The 15,806-nt window shown below is 39.7% G+C and overlaps 1 protein-coding gene across 25 annotated transcripts in view; it reads right to left on the bottom strand.

Moving 5' to 3' along the window:
• The window catches only part of ICA1 (islet cell autoantigen 1), a 148,930-nt gene that overhangs the window by 21,517 nt on the left and 111,607 nt on the right, over positions 1 to 15,806 (bottom strand). For all 25 annotated transcript variants that reach the window (XR_007460002.1, XR_007460003.1, XM_049641540.1 and 22 more), the window contains 4 exons: positions 6,524 to 6,621; positions 4,459 to 4,511; positions 1,155 to 1,217; positions 1,012 to 1,044 (listed from right to left, as the gene is read on the bottom strand). Coding sequence is in view for 23 of the 25 variants with exons in the window: in XM_049641540.1 (XP_049497497.1) it covers positions 1,012 to 1,044; positions 1,155 to 1,217; positions 4,459 to 4,511; positions 6,524 to 6,621 (247 nt within the window). In the remaining 2 variants the exon portion in view is untranslated. The remainder of the gene's footprint in view (positions 1 to 1,011; positions 1,045 to 1,154; positions 1,218 to 4,458; positions 4,512 to 6,523; positions 6,622 to 15,806) is intronic.

Here is a 15,806-nt window from a genome sequence, read left to right on the forward strand (position 1 = left end):
GTGATAAATCATCAGAAGCAAACCCTTGGTGGGATGGAAAACAAAGGCTATACCAGGCTGAACAGTCAATTTCCTGGAGTCATTTAAGACTATGCTTATCTCAATCAAATCCATGCTTTTGGATTCTCTTTTGGAGAGTTATTTAGTAAATTATTTTAGGCGGTGAACTTGGGTGGGTGACCTAGCCAGGCAAGCTCCTCCTCTGCATTTAACTAAGGTTCAGTAGGGGCGCCTGGGTGGCTCAGCCGGTTAAGCGTCCGACTTCAGCTCAGGTCACGATCTCGTGGTCTGTGAGCCCCGCGTCGGGCTCTGGGCTGGAGCCTGCCAGAGCCTGGAGCCTGCTTCCAATTCTGTGTCTCCCTCTCTCTCTGCCCCTCCCCCATTCATGCCCTGTCTCTCTCTGTCTCAAAAATAAATAAACGTTAAAAAAATTAAAAAAAAAATAACTAAGGTTCAGTGGAGGTGCAGCACAGTATACCACCGGGACAATGTTTCTAATGCCACTGTCTCAACTGCTTACCATCTGAAGAGTGTTCCTGTGTCAGAGGTCATGAGAGACCCTGTATATACATGATCTCCAATTCTGACAACAGCCCAGGAAGACTGTTGCTATTGGTTCCATTTTACAAATGGAGCAACTGAGGCTGAAAGAGTTAAAGTGTGAAGCAAATTACCTAAGGCTATACAGATAGTTTATGGTACAACCAGTACTCAAATCTAGGTCTGGTTCTGAAAGCCATGTTTTTTCTACTATAGCATACAACCTGTGACATAACTTTTAGCTTTAGTAGTCTGAGTATTATGTAATTAAGCTAAAGATGACAAATCCCACATGTACTAATTTGTACTTGGGCATATTTAAAGTCATTTATAAAGACAAATGACAGTTACTTAAAAACAATTTGCTTGGGAATGCAAAGCTATTCAAAAAAATAAACATTACATTTTCCTGCATGTAAAAACAGTATTAAAAAATTAAATTATAACCCCAAAGAAATATATAAATCTTACCACCTTCCTCGGGTTTCATGCCTAATAGTTCATCTGTAGGTCCATTAAAGGAAACAGAGAAAACAAAATTATGAGTCAGTTTCATTTTGTAAGGAGTTTGTCAAATTTATTAAAATTGAGTCATTTTCCTTAATCTAGATTACCTGAGCATGCATTATGTGTAGAGCTTTTGTCTAAGGCAGTTAAAATGCTTTTTCCATCTTCAGCTGTAAACAGAACACATGCACTTGGTTATCGCAAATTCAGAATGGCGTGTGGGTTCGTATACTATTTCAGTGTAAGGTAAACACACAGCTCATCACACAGAAGCAGGGGTCCTCTGATTACATTTTCTCAAGCTGTTGGCTCTCCATGAATTCTGAGCTGACAGCCTCGAATCTTTGCTTTGTTTGGTGGAAAACTATATGACACTGACTTCACACTTCTTTCATGGACAAATGCATGACTTAAGTAATTGACTACTGATGGTGCTGTGAACGTTAGGCATTTGTGTCTGGCTAAAATAAAAGGGCACATTACTGAGTAAAAGAAGTCAGTCTATAACATAATTCCATACATACAATATAATTCCAACTGTACAGAATTCTGGAAAAGGCAAAACTATGAAAACAGTAAAAAGATAAGCGTTTGTGGTGAGGATGTGGAGAAGCGGGAACCCTCTTGCACTGTTAGTGGGAATGCAAACTTGTGTAGCCACTCTGGAAAACAGTGTGGAGGTTCCTCAAAAAATTAAAAATAGACCTACCCTATGACCCAGCAATAGCACTGCTAGGAATTTACCCAAGGAATACAGGAGTACTGATGCATAGGAGTGCTGATGCATAGGGGCACTTGCACCCCACTGTTTATAGTGGCACTTTCAACAATAGCCAAATTAAGGAAAGAGCCTAAATGTCCACCAACTGATGAATGGAGAAAGAAGATGTGGTTTATATATACAATGGAATACTACTTGGCAATGAGAAAGAATGAAATCTGGCCATTTGTAGCAATGTGGATGGAACTGGAGAGTATTATGCTAAGTGAAATAAGTCAGGCAGAGAAAGACAGATACCGTATGTTTTCACCTATGTGGATCCTATGTGGATCCTATATATGTGTGTGTGTGTGTGTGTGTGTGTGTGTGTGTGTGTGTTTATATAAAAGATAAGTGTTTGGGGGAGGGGAGAGATGAACAAGGTGCAGACACAGGGGAGATTTAGGATAGTGAAACTATTCTGTATGATACTCTAATGGTGAACATATGTCATTACACATTTGTCCAAACCCATAAAATGTATAACACCAAGAGTAAACCCTAATGTAAACTATGAGTGATAATGATGTGTCAGTGTTGGTTCATTGATTATAACAAATGTACTGCCCTGGTGAGGGATATTGATAATGCATGTGTGTGGGAACAGGGGATATATGGAAATTTTGTACCTGCTTTCCAATTTTCTGTAAACTAAAAACTGCTCTAAATAATAAAGTGTGTGTGTGTCTGTGTATGTGTGTGTATGTGTGTGTGTGTACAACACAACATCCTTAAAACTTAGTTTGCTCATGTGTACATTAGACTTTTTACAGGTCACAAAATAAAGACAGGTGACACTTCATTATGGTGGATTCCTCTATTTGTACACATAAAACAAGGTAATCAGCATTTGCAATCTCAAAATATTACACAAATACCACAAGTGAACACACTACACAAAGAGAAAATTTGATCCTCTATATTATCACATATTGCATAAACATACGATTTATATTGATATGTAACTTGAATACAAATATAATGAACTGGAGTTTACATTTTCCCTCAAAACTAAAATGTTTCTATTTGCTTACCTAGATTCCCACAACATAATTCATGCTGTTGGCACCCAAGGGATACTGAGGCTGGAGGTCTGGATCAATATAGTCAGAGACCTCTTAGGTGGCCAACATCAGGCTGGCCTGCTTCTCTGTCTTCTGCCATCTGCTCCCACCCTCATGCTCTAGAACACTGTCCCTCTGACCTTCTCCTGGTCCTTCCTGGCTCATAGTCTTTGCCCAGGCTGCTTGTTTTACTCTGACAGCTTTTGCAACTAGCTGTGTGATCCCCTCAAATAGGTGAGTTCTCCCTCTCACACAGCAAGAATCCTTGCCATTCTTACCAAAGTAGGAGCTATCCAATTACTTGTGCAATTGTTAGATTATCACCTGCTTCCCCTTTTGACCATGAGCCCCATCCTGGGAAGGGTCTGGATCTGTCTGTGTACTACTGTGTGCCCAGAGCCTAGTGCCATGCCTGCCTGCCACACAGACAGCGCCCAATAAATATCTGTTGAAAACATGAATGAGTATGTGAGTAAGTGAAGGTGTGAACACACGAAAGGATGACATGAAGCTGAGTTCAAAAGGCAGAAAGGTGAGAGGGTTTTGTTTTGTTTTGTTTTGTTTTCTGCTGAAAGGCAGGTGTGAGAAAAGCAAATGAACCAGTAACGTGGGAGGAGAATAAATAAAGCAGGTGAAGCAAAAGGTTGGAAAAGAAGGAGGAAAGACAGAAGGAAGGTCAAGGGTAAAGGAAAGGCAGAGAAAGGAAGTTTCAGGGTCTGCTTGCCCCTCCTATCTCCTGGAAGGGCTGCCAGAACGAAGGGTGGAGTGAGCAGAGGTGGATATGCCCCCCAAGAGGGCCAGGCTGAACACAGGGTTAGGGTAAGTTCAGTTCTCTCCATATCACCTGTAAAGCTTTCCCCTGCATCTCAGAGGATTCGAGTACCAGTGAAAAGCTCAGCGTTATATCACCTTAGTCCCATCACATTTTACTGGACCCTCCACTCCTTTATGAGAAGAACCAGTGAAAACTGGCAGTAATGGCAGGAGACAGGAATAGCTGACAAACCTTTCACAGCACATTGCATCATTTACCAACGCTCTGATCACTTTTCCAACTATCTGAGGGTCGGTATACCCGAGGGAGCTGGGGTTACTCATGACAGAACAGACCCAGGAATCACCTGGAAAAACCATGTCTGAGCTCTCCCCATCTGTTCCCAACAAAGACCAACCCACCCCACAACACAATGAAAACGAACTCACCCAATCTGATCATGTAATCGTATTAAAACTATCTTTACAGCCCAAATGGCAGTTAGAATGAGTAATGGCAATAGCAGAAATGTTATCATCTGTTGTCAGAGAAATAGCTGCTAATTCTCAATTTTGGATGCTCCTCTGACAGGCTTTTGCTGAAGTGCCTAATGATGCTATTTTCTGGTTCACAATATAAAACCTTTCTCAATAATGCTATATGGTCGGCATCACTGATATTTGAAAATTTAAAACTGAAATGATAAAAAGCAAATTAAAATACAATTTTCTCAATTGGAAAAGAAGAAAGGAAGAGCCTGCCAAAAAAGGAAATGAACTGGTTGCTGAGCAGTACTATTTCAGAAGCGATTCTAAATAAAAATCAAAACTTACTCTTAAAACTAGAGGATTCCTTGCGTTGGTTTTCATCCTCTAATGAAATTAACCTTAAAATTAAAAAAGAAAGAGTTTAGCAATCTAGTCCTGAAAATTTTATATTTATGATACAGCCAGTTTTTCTGTACAATATTACTACACTTATAACACACAGATATGTGCATGCGCACATGAAAGGTGAATGTATAGTCATTTATATGCTATTCATTTTTTAAAGAAGAAATAAATTTGCTGGATTTTTCCTGTCCTAAGGCTGGTTCATAGCATCTGAATAGCTGAATCTGGTTTCATCATAAGTCATATGTCCTGTAAATATCTAGGTGGGTAGTTGGTAGGTACAGCTAAGATATTTCACATTTATCGCTTTTAAAAAATAGTTAAAAAACTTATGGCCAACCAGCTGTTTCTTCTGACTCCTGGTGTTACAGGAGAGGATACCTCAGGAGGTTAGCTTAAATTATCTAAGGCTGAAAGCAAGATCATTCTCCAGAAGACTGTCACTACTCAACTCTTACTGTACATGGGGAAGATCACAGCTGAGATGTATCACCAACTTGAGATTCAGCTGGTGCTTCTGAACCTCCCTTTAAAGCACATTTACCTCTATTATAGTTACTGGATTATACTTTTTGGCTTTTAAAAATGAAGTACTAAAATAATGGAGAAATCTGAAGTTAACAAAAACTAATCAAGACAATCGTGGGTAGTTCCTTTCTGAGTAAAGGCTAATGCTTCATTTTGATCGTCGTAACATATATGGTGAAAAAAAGGTAACCAGAACACATTCCAGGCCTTGCCTCTTACTACACCACAGGCTGTGGGCAGTCTCTTAACTTCTTTTGAGCCTTGCTTCCACCATTTACACAACAGGGAAATGCCGGCATTGATAACACCAAGGGTTGGCATGAGAATGGGTAGAGATAACATAAATAAAGCACCTGACATTGTGATTCGTACATAGTAGGTATTCACTAAAGGGTATTTAGCATTACTATTATTACCAGGAATAGGTTAAACTGCTCCCTACAATAGTCAATTGTACTAGATTCAGATCATATTCTACAGTGAAAAGTTGTCTTTGCTCTATACCATAGGAATTTTCTAGTTTTTGCTTTAAAATTAAAAAGGCTAATATTGGCAGCAAATACCTCTGTGTGACAAAAATATATACTTAAAAGTTTATTTAGAAACACAGTAAAAACATAAGTGAGTTTTATCACACAATTATCATCTAAATTTTTTGTGTGTGGAAAAAGAATCACAAATAGAGGTAAGATAATCTACTTCTCTTTCCTAGGTCAGCCAGTTTAGGATTAACCCTGTCCTTGCATGCTCTGGCACCTGAATAGGAAAGGATATAGATTCACACTGAAACCTCCTTGCTGAGTGAGATTAGGACACATCATGCTCCAGGTAAGTGGAAAAGTTTGTCTCAGTATGTAAAATAACTAGAGGTGTCTTCTTTGCAAAGTGGCAAGAACTGAAGATGGAGCACTCACTTCCTGCACTCAGAGCTGCTCTCTGCTTCACAGAGGAAAAAAGCAGAAGTTCTGAACCTTAGAAAACAAAATGTCAGAACCCGGTGCTTCTGTAGGTAACACTTTAGTACTATATGTCTTATGAGACAATTTCATAGGTTATTTCCTTCTATGAGAGAAAAGCCAGGGGATTTCCTATCTGGGACAGGATTTTGTAAATGATGGTAACAAAAGGACCAGATTGGGTCCAGAAGCCTGAGAGAGCAGGAAGCTGAGGCTGAGGCTGAGGCCCCCAGAGAGCCAGAGAGCACTGGAAATGTGTGCCTTTTCTTGTCCCAGTCAAATCCTCACAAGTGTGCTCCTTCTAAGATCCCAGAAGTGAGTCTCTTATTGGGAAGAGTCCTGGTCTAGCGGGAATATGTGCAGGACAAGTTTGGCCTTCATTCTAATACATCAACTCAGAGAAAGGAGGAAGTAAAGCAATTGCCCTGTGTTTGAGACCCCAGCAGACTTGGCCAGCGAGGCCTGTACTCTCCTTGCCTGTGGGAAGAAAGATTCTGCCAAGAGAAGTAGCCATAACTTACTGACTCGGCTCCTCCACCGTGGCCTCTGAACTTTCCTGCTGGGTGACCTTCTTCCTTTCTTCTTTCTCAATCAGCTTTTTCATAGGGTCTTGTAAGCTCTTGAACACGATAATGAAAAGGAAAAAAGAGAGAGAGAGAGAGAGATCAATAAAAAACTCAACAACCTCTGGTCCAGAAAGCAAACCTTGAATTCAAGGTTTGGGGGGTTACCCTGAACCTACCCAGTAGACAGACATGAAATTTTGTATGTTCTCAGACCCATCCACAAAATACTAGCCTATAATGGAGAGTTGTTTTGCCACTAGATTTATGCTTTCCCTTTCACGATAAGTTATTCAAAAGAAGGCCTTTTGGCTATTGCTAACTTTATTTTCCATCTTTAACATGCAGCAAAGATAAACATTCTGTTCTGCTAGCAGCCCACACACTGACAGAGTAGAAGCTTTTCTCCCCCGAAGATGAGACAATTTCATTTTATTTTTAATTTTGTTTGCAATTTTGTGATCTAAAAACAGCTTTTAAAAATAAGAGAAAACAAAACCTTTTTTTAAGAAAAAAAATTAGCAGCTTAACATATTCCAACAAGTTTACTCCCACAAGTGGACAGAGCAAGTGCATCCAAATCTTTGTCGATTAAAAGATGGGTGGGGATCTTCTGATGGCACACTATTTCTTGGAGTTATTGTTCTCAAGTCTCATTAAATGTATAAGGAAACACTTTCAAAAAAATCCAGTGCTTAGAAACTGTACACCAGAAAAAGCAAAACACTCCCATAACAACTGAATAATGAGTTACACAAAAAGATCTCTACTTGTGGCCCTAATTAAACCACAAACCTATAAATACACATGAAACATCTCAAGATACTTACTTATCCTGCTTATATTCTTAGAACTTTTAAAACCTGTCCTTTGGGGCTTCCTGTCTCCTCCTCTTTCCCCTTCCCACCTTTCTCTTCTCTAGTGTGACCCACACACAGAAGGCGGCAAGCATGTTTCCTACACCAGCTCTGATGGATTCATGGTCTCTGACTGCAGGCTGGATGGAGATGGTGTGGAGGCAGTCTCTGCGAAGCCCAGCTGTGATGGATGGTGGTGCCTGCTGTGGGCGCCAGGTGAACACAGGTGTTCCACTCCTAACTGCCAGCACTCTCACTCCCTATATGGAAAATTTTCCCTAAAATACCTAGGCAATCAGGTTATTGTTTTTCTCAGGTACCCACAGTAGTTCCCCACTTGTTTCCACTTCTAGTCTAAACCTCTCTGCCTGATTTTAAAGATCTTCTAAAATGTGATTTTATCTTACTCTCCCACATTGCTTCCCAGTGGCTCCCAAATGGGAGCTTTCCATTCACCTAGGTCTTTCTCATCACCTCGTATGTACTAATTGCTCCCTTCCTATCTTTGTTCATTCTGTTGCTTTGCCTAAAAAAATCTCTCTCTACCTATTTGTCTACCCTCATGAGTCCTATAAGTTTTTGCAAAGCCCAGATCAATTACTGCCTTTTCTGTAAAACTTCATTCACTAAGCAAGTCAAATTCAAGAAAGTCCTTCCATCTTCAAGGTGCATTTATAGTCTTATTCATATTTGATTATATCTATTCTGTATTACGTTTTCTCTTAAAAAATATTTTTTAAGTTAGAAAAATAATAGAACCACATGTAGAATGCTTGGAGAATTAAAAAAAGACAAGTTACTGATAATTCCATTCTCCTCCCCAAAATAGTTAATATTTTCATATATTTCCTTTCTGGTTTTTCATACTCATACTACTTTTATAATCAGAATCATGTATATAGATGTATACTTAAGCAATATAATATGTGTAGGTATTTCATAATGAGAAACATTCTTCATTAGAGAATATAAAAAATATTTTATATATCCTAAACATTCAATATTAAATTATATATAAATATACATTCATTCACCATTTTTCTAACATAAGGCCAAGGTTTTCTAATTGAATATATGTCCTATGCTTAGAGTTCTGAAACATCTTCTTGCATAAAGGACATACTTAAGGCATTACCATCATTTTTAATGGCTATTTCTGGACATTTAGATTAGTATACTCAGTCAACAAATAGTTTCAGAGTATTTACCATGACCAGGTGCTGTTTTGGGTGCAGGGGATACACTGGTGAAGAAGACAGAGAGAATTATCAGTTAGTGATGAGTCTAGGCAGGGAATTAAAAAGGGGGATAAAAAGTGATTGGATCACTACCTCAGTTAGTAAGAATGTTCTCTTGTGAAGTGACATTTTAGCTGAGAGTCAAATGACATGAAGGAGCCATCCTTGCATAACTCAAGAAGGAGAGGCTTGAACGCAAAGGCCTAAGGTAGTAATAGCTTGGCTTGTTGGAGGAACAAAAAGAATCCACTGGGATTGTAATGTAGTGGGCAAGAGGACAGGTCTTATGAGATCAAGATAAAGAGGTCAGCAGCGGTCACACAGGGAGAACATTCCTTTACCCACATTCATCAATATTTAACACTATGCCCCATTAGTTTCATCATATTCTTTTGCCCTCTATGTTTCTCCAATGTATGACAACTAAATGGAATCCATGAATATCAGTTGGAGGGGGAAATGCTATAAGGGACATTATTGGAACAAATGAGGTAATTGGAATATGGACTATAGTGTAGGTCTTCTTCTTTTTTTAATCACATACCCCAAAGCATCTGGTAAAAGCTAGGCACATGTGTGCATGTGTGTGTATATTTCAGAAATGTACAATCACAAGGAGGAGTTCAACAGATGTCAAAGACTTACTCTTTTCAATAGATCTGCCAATCACAGCATTTTATTCACACACACACTCACACACACACACACCCTTCCAGCAGTTTTATTCCCCAAAGAGTAGTCCAATCCTGGTCAACATGAAGCCAGGAGTATTTTCAGCTAAGCTTCTGATGGCCCCAAAATGCACTTTTCAATTCTGTGAGGCTTGTCCAGGCCTCCTGGTTTGCTCAATTATCTTCTCATTGCATTTCCTTTTTCTCAATCAGCACTAGGCAGGGCCAGGACTTGTCTGCTCTCAGCCAGCTGCGTCTAGCTGCCACAGCGCTTGCCTAAGCCCCTGAGATGCCCTTGACAGCTCCATGGTTATCATCCTTTCTGTCTCTAGACCGACCTCCCCTCATAACCACACTTGGGCAGTTCTAAGACAATCCCTTTGTAATGTAAACCACTCCTTCCTTCTTTTCAACCCCTTCCCTGTTGGGCCATTAGCAGGGACTCAATTGTTGGCTCCCTGTCACCACAATCACAGTTAAGTCACTATTGTGCTTCACCAACAGAATGGCTACAGTTCCAATTGCTACTTTATTATTAATAATTCCTGTTACAATTGCTCATCTCTTCCTGCTATTACCATTGTCCCTAAAAGGATTTGGCTGTTGCCACTCAAGAGAGGTGCTAAATATGTACTTGTTGTTTGATAAATTCATGTACATAAGGTTAAACTGAAAAAATTAGAGCTCTTAAAGCCTCAGGGGAATAATTAGAAAAAGGTTTATGAAACCACAAGCAAAATTAATACCAAGCACCTGGGTTTATTTATTAAATATTAGCATTTTGAGCTAAGGGGAATCTTGTGTGGGGAATCTATCAGCTTTATTGAGATATAATTCATGTACCATAGAATTTACCCACCTACAGTGTATACTTCAATGGTTTTCAGTATAGACAAAGAGTTGTGCAACCATCACCACAGTCAATTTTAGGACGTCTTCAAGGGGCATCTTTTTTTTTTTTTTTTCAAGGGGCATCTTTTGAAGCAAGAGAGTTTTAGATTAAACTGAGCTAAATGCTCCTCTATACAGCAAGGAAAAAAACCACAACAGGCATGGAACTTGTTTCTTACAAAGATGGTAAACAATGAAGACAATCAAGAAACTCAGAGGAACTCTGAAACAACACGGAGGACAAATCACGTCCCCTTCCTCTCTCAACATTAGTTCCTGGGTGTGACTGTCAGATATAGGACATTCTACTTGGAGAACCACTGCTTTTACCAAAGTTTGATGAAAAGGTCCAAGTGGGGGCTGAGGTGGAGGGGATTCTTTATGGTATTTTAAAGTCTGCAACTCAGCTGAAAACACTTAACCTTGTAGCATCTGTAAAAGTCAGAGGTGACAGCATTTTCTGTGTGACATGAACACCTGCTCAGCCAAGAGGCCTTGGCTGACTGTAGAGACAAGGCAGCCATCAGATGGAACTATTTTGAATCAGCGGCTGATGGAAGCCACATTCAAATCCATGTCCAGAAATGAAACGTCAAAGCATTCTGTTTCTAAACCCCAAACCCACTAGGTTCTTCATTAAAATTGTTCATGAAGATCACTTTGTATTAGCAGCAAAACAGCATCATACAAGACTGAAAGGTTTCATACAGAAGAAAAAATGTTTTTATACTAGTAACCTTTCTCCATTTAAAAGCCTGCACTGACATGCTAATAGTTTCCATCTATGCTTAAATGGTTTCAGGAAGCACACACACACAATATATAAGATCAGCGTGACAGAGGAAATGCGCAGACCGAGCTTGCAAAAGTGTCTTAGAAAGGAAACAGCTTAATATAATAATGGGAGTTACTACTTCCTGTATTAGGAAAATAAAAGCAACAGCAACATTCATCTGAATGAAAGCAAAACTACTCAGCAAAACAAATTTCACAGACAAAAGGCTAGCAGCCAACCCTAATATAATGACCTAAGTTTAAGTTTAGCCTTGACAACTGAGTAACATTTTCTCTAATCTTTAATTATGACATTTAATTTTCTTAGGCTACTTCCCATTAATTATACTGTATGCATATGAAGGTGCCAAATAATTGTCTATAAAAGGAAATAAAAGTGCTGAAAATAGGGAGGCATGGTTAAAAGATGGTGAACTCGGTTGTGTGTATGTTTGTGTTTATATAATTGGTACCACATGAGGAATAAAAAGCAGAGGCATGATGATGTGTATAGCCACACAATTCATGGATTTTAGCACATGTGGCCCCCCACTCATGCAGTTATAAATCTATAAAGATACTATGTAAGGAGCACTATTAATCTAGGATCAGAAGGTACTCTTGAATTATAGTGTAGAATAAAAAGTAAAGTTAGAGAAAAACAAACATAATCATAAATAAGATATATAAACTTATTCTTTAAACTTTTTTTTAAACTTTTTTTTAAAGTCTCTCTCTCTCTCCCTCTCTCTAAAGAGAGTGGGGAAGAAGGGCTGAGGAAAAGAGAGAGAGAAAGACTCCTAAACAGGCTCCACACTCAGTGCAGAGCTCCACGTGAGGCTTGATCCCATGATTCTGGGATCATTACCTGAGCCAAAATCAAGAGTTGGAAACTCAACCAACTAAGCCACCCAGGTGCCCCTCTTATCAACAGTTTTTAAAGGTTTGAAAGGAATTAGATGTCTTAAAGGTTCATCTTATGTTAGGTATTGCAGTCCATTCAACCATTCAACCATTAACAGGTAGGAACAATATTTGAATCCAGGTCTTCAAAATTCTACAACTAGTCAAGAAATGGTACCGAATAGCCAAGTCAAGAACATTTGCTGAACTCCTTCATATGTAGCACCAAATAGACCAAGAACACTTCCTTCCAAACTCTAAAGCAAGTGTCCTAAATTCCTAGGTATCTGAGGGATTGACTGATATAGATGATGGTTTTCACCTATGTGCAAACATTTCAAAGGGCTACTTTAAAAAAAAAAATTTAATGTTTATTTATTTTTGAGAGACAGAGCACGAGTTGGGGAGGGGCAGAGAGGGAGATACAGAATCCCAAGCAGGCTCCAGGCTCTGAGCTGTTGGCAAAGAGTCCAATGGAGGGCTTGAACTCATGAGCTGTGAGATGGAGACCTGAGCTGAAGACAGACTCTTAACTGACTGAGCCACCCAGGCACCCCTCAAAGTGTTACTTTTAACAGAAAGTTTACAACTATAGTTTTTAAAGGTGGCACTTGTGCTTTCTCTTGCCCTCCTGCCTCAGGGCCCGAAGTACCACCTGGAAGAAATGACTTACAGCAGAGTGGGAAAAGCATGAGCATCCCTGTTTCCACAGCTACTGCATATGGAGCATGTAGCCTTGGGCAGATGACCAGACCTTTCTGAACTCCAGTTTCCTCATTTGAAACACGGAGAAAAAAACAAGTAGACCCAACTACTCAAGGTTATTTTGAGGATTAACTAAAATATATGCCCTTTCTATATGTCAGTGCCAAACTTAACTGTATCATTAATTATGATACCCAACCTCAGCACATTAGAGTCACGCATAGCATGACAAATTCTCTGAGATGCTACTTCATCTCACGTTTAGCAGAGTTCCTGGCATTAAGTAACTGCCCACACAATGATAATATTTTTCCTTTCCTCTCAAAGAAAAGTAATGGAATGAGACGAAGCAGGGGATGGAGAGGAACCTGTTATGAGGAGAGCCTGAGCTACCAGATGCCTGGAGGAGCAAACGCCAGTCATCACAAGGGATGGATGAACTGATGATCAGCCACCTGTCGGTTTGTCCACCTCAAACTTCAGTGGTGCCATGGTCAGCCCCCTAACCCCTCTTCTCCCATGGACTTGGATGCTTCTCAGTTTTGCAATGATCTGGCCTGGAGCAGCTTGGGGGAAAAAATCACTCTGCTAAAGGCTGAGTAAAGTAATGACACCGAGAGAAAACTTGAAAGTCTACAAGGATATTCTGGATGCTCGCCATGAATAATTGCCATGTTGGGACTGGCAACTAAAATAGCATTGCAGAGATATTTACCCAATTTTCATAAAAACTATTATGGCTTTATTTTCAAAGCAAGTAACTACAGAGCCGTGTGGCTTGTCGGTAAATGTTCAAGTGATTAACTGAGAAATGTGGAGGTGGGTGGAAGAAGGCTGTTAGGCATACGAATTTGAGAAAAACAAAATTTAGAGAAGGATGTTTTTTGAATTGTGAAAGCTAAAAACATTTTAGTCTCCAGAATGATGTTCCATATAACAGTGCTAAGTCCTAGACCCCAGGAGAGAAAAGAGGGAACATTGGCACATCTGTTTCAATGGTTATTTTTGAACATGCCCAGAGTTAGGTTTTCAAATTCGGGTTTCCTTAAAATCCTGGCACAGGGCAAAAGCCAGTTGCAAAGCCAAATTGCATTTTTTCAGAATTAGCCTTGTTGCAGGGTGGGAAACCTCCCTGCCTTCCTTGCTTGTAGGCCTGCCCTGCCCTCTTGTATCCCTTTGGGAGTTCTATAAGCCCAGACCAGGGCCGGCAGGCCTGAAGCACAGGTTTGGGAATGGAACTGCCAGAGCCATCTGTGGGAGTCAGGGAGGGTTATCTTGGGTGAGGTCTGTGAGACCTATCCCACGGCCCTTCACAGCCTCGCCTTCGAAACTCACTGCAAAACTAATCATCTAGGGTGCAAACAGTAAGAAAGGAACTTAAGCGAGGCTATAGGGCCTGGCAAGCTCAACAAACCCCTGTGTATCGATACTGCCAATGGCTGTCTTCTGGATCCATGAGAGAATTCTCAATAAATCCATCCCCGTTACCCCCACCATGGCTGCCACCCTCACCGCCCACCAGCAGCACCCCAAAACAGCCAGAAAGTGACAGAGCCCAAGTTAAAGTCAGGCCTGGCTGGCACAGGGCCTGTGATCTTACATAATCATGCATCCAGAGTAAAAAATCTGGCTTTCCTGCCAAAAGCACTAGAATGGGGGACATGACAGGAATATGTTTAGTACTGGCCATTTTCATTAAACATAGGCACGCTGATCTCTTTTAAAATACAAATACAGAAGGTCATGCCTTCCCCTCAACCAGCTCCCAATGGTGTGTCTACTTCAAAGGGTCTCCAGTGCTCACTTCTCTGTAAAAACATCTGACTCAACCCACATGATAGTGAGGGAAGAAGAGACCACTGAGTTTTAGAGTTTCCAGGAAAAAGCCATGTGACTCCTGAGGGGTTTTGTTTGTTTGTTTGTTTTTGTTTTTTGCTTTTGTTTTGTTTTTGTTTTGCTTTCTCTGAAGATCTATGCAGCAATGTGTAAGTAAAGGACATCCTGGAAGAATAAAGTAAACATGACCATTTCTGAGGGGTGGTAATTTAAGACTGGTCACTGTTTTCCGATAGAGAGCATTTCATTTACCTTAAAAAAATGCTTTAAACTCATAGTCTAAATTACTTTCTCTAAAAAAGTGACAGTGCTTTTGAGATGTGGCTAGAAATATTCCATTCCTATCTCCACGACTTGATAATTTCCACCATGTGAAAGACATTCTCAGATGATTTGGAATCAGTATACAATTAACATATTAGGGGCACCTGGGTGGCTCAGTTGGTTACGCTTTAGACTCTCGATTTTGACTCAGGTCATGATCTCTTGGTTCCTGAGATAGAGCCCCGTGTCAGGCTTGGAGCTGGGTATGGAGCCTGCTTGAGATTCTCTCTTTCCCTCTGCCCTTCCCTAATGCACACACTTTCTCTCTCTAAAAAAATTAACATATTAATAACCCATACAAAATACCTATGTGTAGTAGCATTTTAATGAAAAAGTATGTATTGTTTAAAAATACAAGATTAGTGCATTGCTTCTTTTACTGGAAACCACTTAAAAGATGTTCTCTCCACTTCAAATTTGAGCCTTGTTGCAATTAGATTAAAAAAATTTGTAACATAAAAAAAATTTTTGTAACATTAAATTTCAATGCTAAATCCTCCATAAAGTTAAAATGCTGCAAAAATCTATTAATCATAAAATGAATGATGAAGGATTATGTCAATAAAAGTAGAATTAATAGAACCGTATCAGGCCTGAATAAAAAAGCAATAGTTGACACATAAAACATTACCACAAAATATTCACGAAATGTCAAAATAGTCACTGGGATATGAGGCGGAGAGTCAATTCATTTTTATAATAAAATTATATTGGGAAAGAAATATACATATTTTCTAGAGAAAGCTTCATTAGAAATAAACTTCTGGGGCATGAGTTATATCCCTGTAATTCTGCAGCAAAAGACTCTTCCCTCCAAACAGGATGCATCGAGTGTTTAACACATTAATTATCATCCTTCATCAAGCATAAAACTAACAGTCAGGAAATACAGCTGCAGTGGCACAATTACCAACACTCAGAATACACCCTGCAGCAAAGAAAACAAATGGGTTGCTTTTCATTAACAGAGCTTGGCAAACCTCTCCAAAGACAATGTTTTCCTTCCAGCCAGAGTACCAAAAGGCATTTCAGGGGCTATTTG

The sequence above is a fragment of the Panthera uncia genome, chromosome A2 (genome assembly GCF_023721935.1).
Source record: "Panthera uncia isolate 11264 chromosome A2, Puncia_PCG_1.0, whole genome shotgun sequence".
Taxonomy (NCBI): domain Eukaryota; kingdom Metazoa; phylum Chordata; class Mammalia; order Carnivora; family Felidae; genus Panthera; species Panthera uncia.